This window comes from Opisthorchis viverrini (genome assembly GCF_000715545.1).
Source record: "Opisthorchis viverrini unplaced genomic scaffold opera_v5_27, whole genome shotgun sequence".
Taxonomy (NCBI): Eukaryota; Metazoa; Platyhelminthes; class Trematoda; order Opisthorchiida; family Opisthorchiidae; genus Opisthorchis; species Opisthorchis viverrini.
Window position 1 is genome coordinate 209,399 of NW_008751682.1, and position 4,950 is coordinate 214,348.

General features: G+C 43.0%; 1 protein-coding gene across 1 annotated transcript in view; it reads right to left on the reverse strand.

Annotated features, from left to right (window-relative positions):
* Positions 1-1,188: 1,188 nt before the first annotated feature.
* The window catches only part of T265_12947 (hypothetical protein), a gene marked incomplete at both ends in the record, with an annotated part of 52,929 nt that continues 49,167 nt past the window's right edge, over positions 1,189-4,950 (reverse strand). Inside the window, one exon of the mRNA XM_009166436.1 lies at positions 1,189-1,281. Within this exon, the coding sequence (XP_009164700.1) occupies positions 1,189-1,281 (93 nt within the window). The remainder of the gene's footprint in view (positions 1,282-4,950) is intronic.

The window sequence follows — 4,950 nt, forward strand, 5'->3', positions numbered from 1 at the left end:
CACACAGTTATTGGAACTACTGCGATAACCAAGCTACCCCAAGTGTGGTTATGAGGAAAACGGGAAGGGAATGTCCCTCACATTGTCGTTTTTGGCTCTCTTGTACACACTGAAGAATATCTATGCGGGTTGTAGAGCCCCAAACTTATTATGCCACCCTTGCACATTTCAAGAACCCTTCGAGGGTTAACTGCAATTGATCACCCCCCGTGAATCAGGTTGGCCCAACTCAGACGGATCACCCCCGTGAATCAGGTTAGACCAAACTCAGACGTTAATAAACACAAATGATTTTCTATGAGGACTGCCAAGGATCATTCCTTGTGACAAACTGAAAAGCGAAGTAATTGGGAGTATGGATTATTGCAGACAGCAAATATCAGGCAGAAATATGTACGAAAAGCGTGACCACACAGAATTTGAATCGCAAAAAATGCACACTTGGAAATACGGTCTGGAATAAGGACTTTAGTAGTAACGTTTCTGAAAATCCGAGTGAAGGTTATGAAAACCGACATTTAGCAGCTTCTTTTTTGACTTCGCATGAGGGTAACAATCCACAAACTACCGTCCTTATATCCCTTGACCGTATAAATGACTCATTCGCCAGTGGTTTACTCACACAAGTTTAGACAAAACCAGGCAACTCATCGATCTGTCGTAAATTAGGGTTTCCAAAAGTCTTGATGAGCTATGAAGGGTTTGAATTGTTCTCACTGATTCTCTTTTACACGTCCATTCAATGGTGTCAGTGTATGGCATACGTTCTGCTTCATCCTTGTGCAGCTTGATCACAATAAATGTGTACGTCTAAGTTTAGCCTGCAGCGCTTTTTCGTAATCCTATATGGACGCAGATTGTGATTTAAAGACTAGAATTCTTTGTGTTTCGTCAAAGCTGTTATTCGGCTTATGCATACCTGTAACGGTCAGTGTGTATTTTGAGACCCGCTACAACAAAACCTCTTGACCCAGAAGTTTTTTGGGCTAATACACTCCGTCTGAGCTGAATACCCGATGTGCATCAATGGCGGTTTAATTGAGACGACGAGCTATACGTCTGCAAAATATCGCTGACCAGTCCAACCTTGAAAATCTAAGATTATCAGGTTTGCGCATGTGTAGTATCAGAATCACAAGCAGGGATATTTAGACATCCGATTTAACTCGACCGGTGGCCCTCACTTACCTTTAGCTGTGCATCACCCTTGGGGCTCATATCGTATACTCCGTAAACTTTCAGCTTTGCGTAAGTCGTCTCGCTTACTTGAATCTTCTGTGGCTGTTTTAAGATCAGATAAAAACAGTGAATTATTACCAGAGTGTGATGAAAATGGCAGCAGAATGATTATAGATTAGCCAGAGTCATCTCCCTGAACAAAGACCAGTCATAAGGAGCTGCCTAAATGGTCTTACTTAGGTGGCTAGACTACATAGGAGGGGATAGCCTTCACCGACCGTACAAGCAGTTACCACCCTGAGTATCGCATATTTCTAACGAACGGTTACTGTTACCAAGACGAACTCATTTGGCAATGGGCTTGGATGAGTCTTGATAAGACCCTTATCGTAACGGTTTACGCAAGTCGACTGTGGGCTATATGTGGATCGTTCACCACCAAATTGGTGTTATCAGCACAATCCAGAACCCAAATCCTGCTGTTATATAAAAGTTTTACTTCAAGTCAGCAATTTCAGACACAGTTCTCTCCAGAACAGCAAATAGTGCAGAAATGAACAGAAAATAGGGAGTGGGAGACCCTTGCCGATCAAGTCTGATAACAAATAAGTCCTTGAAGAGTTGGCCGTACACTTTGACACGTTTGGATGTTTTATTGAGCATACTCCTATCAAGTACAGGGTTTTGTACTTCAAAGCCAAACGATGTCTCTACATTACTCTTGTTTGAATGGCCTTGATCTTGGTGCGTCTCTTCTAGTTAGTTCACACCTATGTGGAGAAGTACTAGTCCTTAGTTTGTCCTTTTTGTAATTTGGGGATCGAAATAAGTTCATAGACTGTGGAAAAGCTGCCGAAAAGTCTTGCCAAAGAGTTTGGTGTGCACGAACGCGCCGTTTTGTCGTCAATACTACTCACGTTCTACTGACTCCTTGAAATTTTCCAGACAGCACACTCTGACGAATTATGCTGGTGACAATACCCAACAATCGAAAAATAAAACATATAGCAGCATGTAGTGGGTACGTAATATCGTAGCTTAACCTATCAAGATTTACTGAACTTGTTTCCACACTGAGGATGAGCAATACGACGTAAGTTCACTTATTAGTGTCCTATCTACCTTCAGTGAGTGGACACCACCGCGAGCTAATCGTATAGATGTACATGTAGATTATATATTCCTAGATTGCATTATTTTATACGGGGGCGTTCTTCCCCATTTAGTGCCTATTCGCTTATCTGGAATTCGACACTTCCTGAACCATTTCACTTAGAATATCTCTCTGTTCACCTATCGCTTCCAACGGATTGCTGGAAAATTGTATATTGGATTGTATACTGGGATTTAATCAGCTTCTAGTCATAGCAGCTTCGAGTTCCGGATAAATACCTGAGTAGAAAACCATATGGATGCCTGTATAAATCTTTTTAAGACAGTCGTTTGCAATGTCTTCCACCCAATACATTCATGTATGATGAACTGCTTCCGGAAACCCTTATTGTGAAGAATCCGCCTGCTTTTGTATACAAGAAAGTTTGCACGTAAAATCTGTAGGTTTTCTCAACCTTCCCATCTGGATACCTCATGGTTTTAGTCGAATTAGCCGAATTTTTAGTACCACTATGTGAAAGGTTTCAAAAGCACTCGGTAAACTGAGCGATGCTTCACTTTTAACACAAAAGCTTCGTAATGGTGAATGACCAAATTTTTCATCGGGTTTGGTTTCTTGATCTTGCGGTTCAAGGCACTTCAATTGATCATTCACCTTGAGTGCCACTGGTAAAGTTACCAGTTCACACGATCTGACGAAGCTTTGCATAAAAAGCGAAACGTTGTCCAGTTAAAAGCTACTAAACCTTTCTGAAACGATGACTTCTCCATCGGTTCCAAACTTGCTCCAATTAATGTGTGACTTGTTTGTTCTCCATCGTGGAACAGTTCCGTTCAGTTAAGCCTTTCACTTTTTCTCTGTCCATCAACTTGGGTTCGACTGAACCAACCTTGTCTTCCATCTTCACGCCAGACTGGCGCATAGTGAACCAGTTTCATACATGGAAATTTTGGATGTTCTGTTACGTGGCTTGTTCATTCATTGGGGCTTCAGTTTCAAATCCAGTGCAAAGAGCAAACATGAAGGTTCGGTATCGAATTACTATGGCGACCCAGACGAACATAAGCCGACCAACAGCCCATAAGTGAAAAACTGGACTGAACTGAGAACCAATGGTTCTCTATCCGTGTTGCTCCCATTTTTTCAGTCGTTGCGCCGCTATTTCGTCGCAGTGATCACCAGACCTATAGTCGGATTTTGAAGCTTGTCCTCCCCCTAGCTTTAGTTGTTCTTATCCTATCTCCCCCACCCAGTTCTACTCAGTCTGTTGCAGAGATGGGCCACGAAAGCTGCTACTCACCCACAGACGTACGTAGCTGCTTGCATGGGCGCGGCCCGCTCACAGTACCGCCGCTCCTAGTGGCTTGTGCGGGGTGTGTGCACGAATGTGAGAAGTGTGCAGTGTGTGTGGTCGTCGTGTCAATGATTTATTTCACGATGGCCTGACCGATTCACTTCTTTATTGGGAGGCGCTCTACTGTCCTAGATACAAACCCACTACGGAAGGTGTTACTTGCATGCCACATGATGTAGGCAAGCCCTTTATCGATTCTTTCCAATTCCCGTCACCAACTCTGCGTAAGCTGACCTTAATTGTTCGAAAAGCCAGAGCGGAGCGGTCCGACCATAGCGACTGGATATGACGAGCAGGGTGTGGGATTGATCACGATCGACCCCAAACCCCCGGTGGGATGGCATTACAACCAGACAACGCGAGGGGACTGAAGCACACACTAAATACCGGTCGAGTGTCGAATGCCGTCCGTAAACGGCCTAATGCGCATCGCATGATGGAATAAAGCATCAACACTTACATCCGAACAAACCATAAAAGGGGCACCTCATAATGATGCAACCTAACAGGTTAGCAGACGAGAATGCGGTTTATACTTTCAACAGTGGCTTGGGGAGCTTTGGAAGCGCAACTGTGTGAATATGGCTGTATATATTAGTTGACAGTTATTCACAGAGCACAAGGTAGAGTAGGGTGTCGAAGAATATAGGTGACATACTACAGAGCTAGAGTAGGAAACAGTTTCTGTTATGGATCAGAGTGCTGGTATTGTGAATCTCTTTAGTTTTCTTTTTGCTGCGTCTTTTACGTCGACAAATAAATGAAATGTATTCGTCACTGCTATTGTTTGTCGGTGTTTTGAACATATTTGGACCTTACTGGGTTTTTGTCAATTATTGACTCGTTTCTAGATTCTTAAATTTTTCCTGATTCCACACAGCGAACTCTATCGAATGAAAATTTCAAATTCTTTGTATGACATAGCGGGCCACTTATAACTGAAGGAGCATATGAATGTCTGGTGATTGTCCACCCAGAAAGCGTGGCAAAATAAACAAAGTTCTGCTAATGTGGGAAGCATAATTTCCGGCTGCTTAGGAGGAATTTTCGTTTAATGATTGTCAATGCATTGGGAATAGGTATGAGCATAGTGTCCAATCATATCTCAGGAAAACTAAGCTTACTCTTATCTTTGTAATGTACTACTCATAAGGTTGCTGAAAATCCATCGACAGCCCACGACCGGTTTCGCCCTTCTTGGGGCTCATCAGGTAGGCGCAGTCCCCGGGTTTCTGTCAACCTTATGTTCTACTTGAAACCAAATTGCACGAAATTAGCGAATATACACTCATCTGCAAACTAA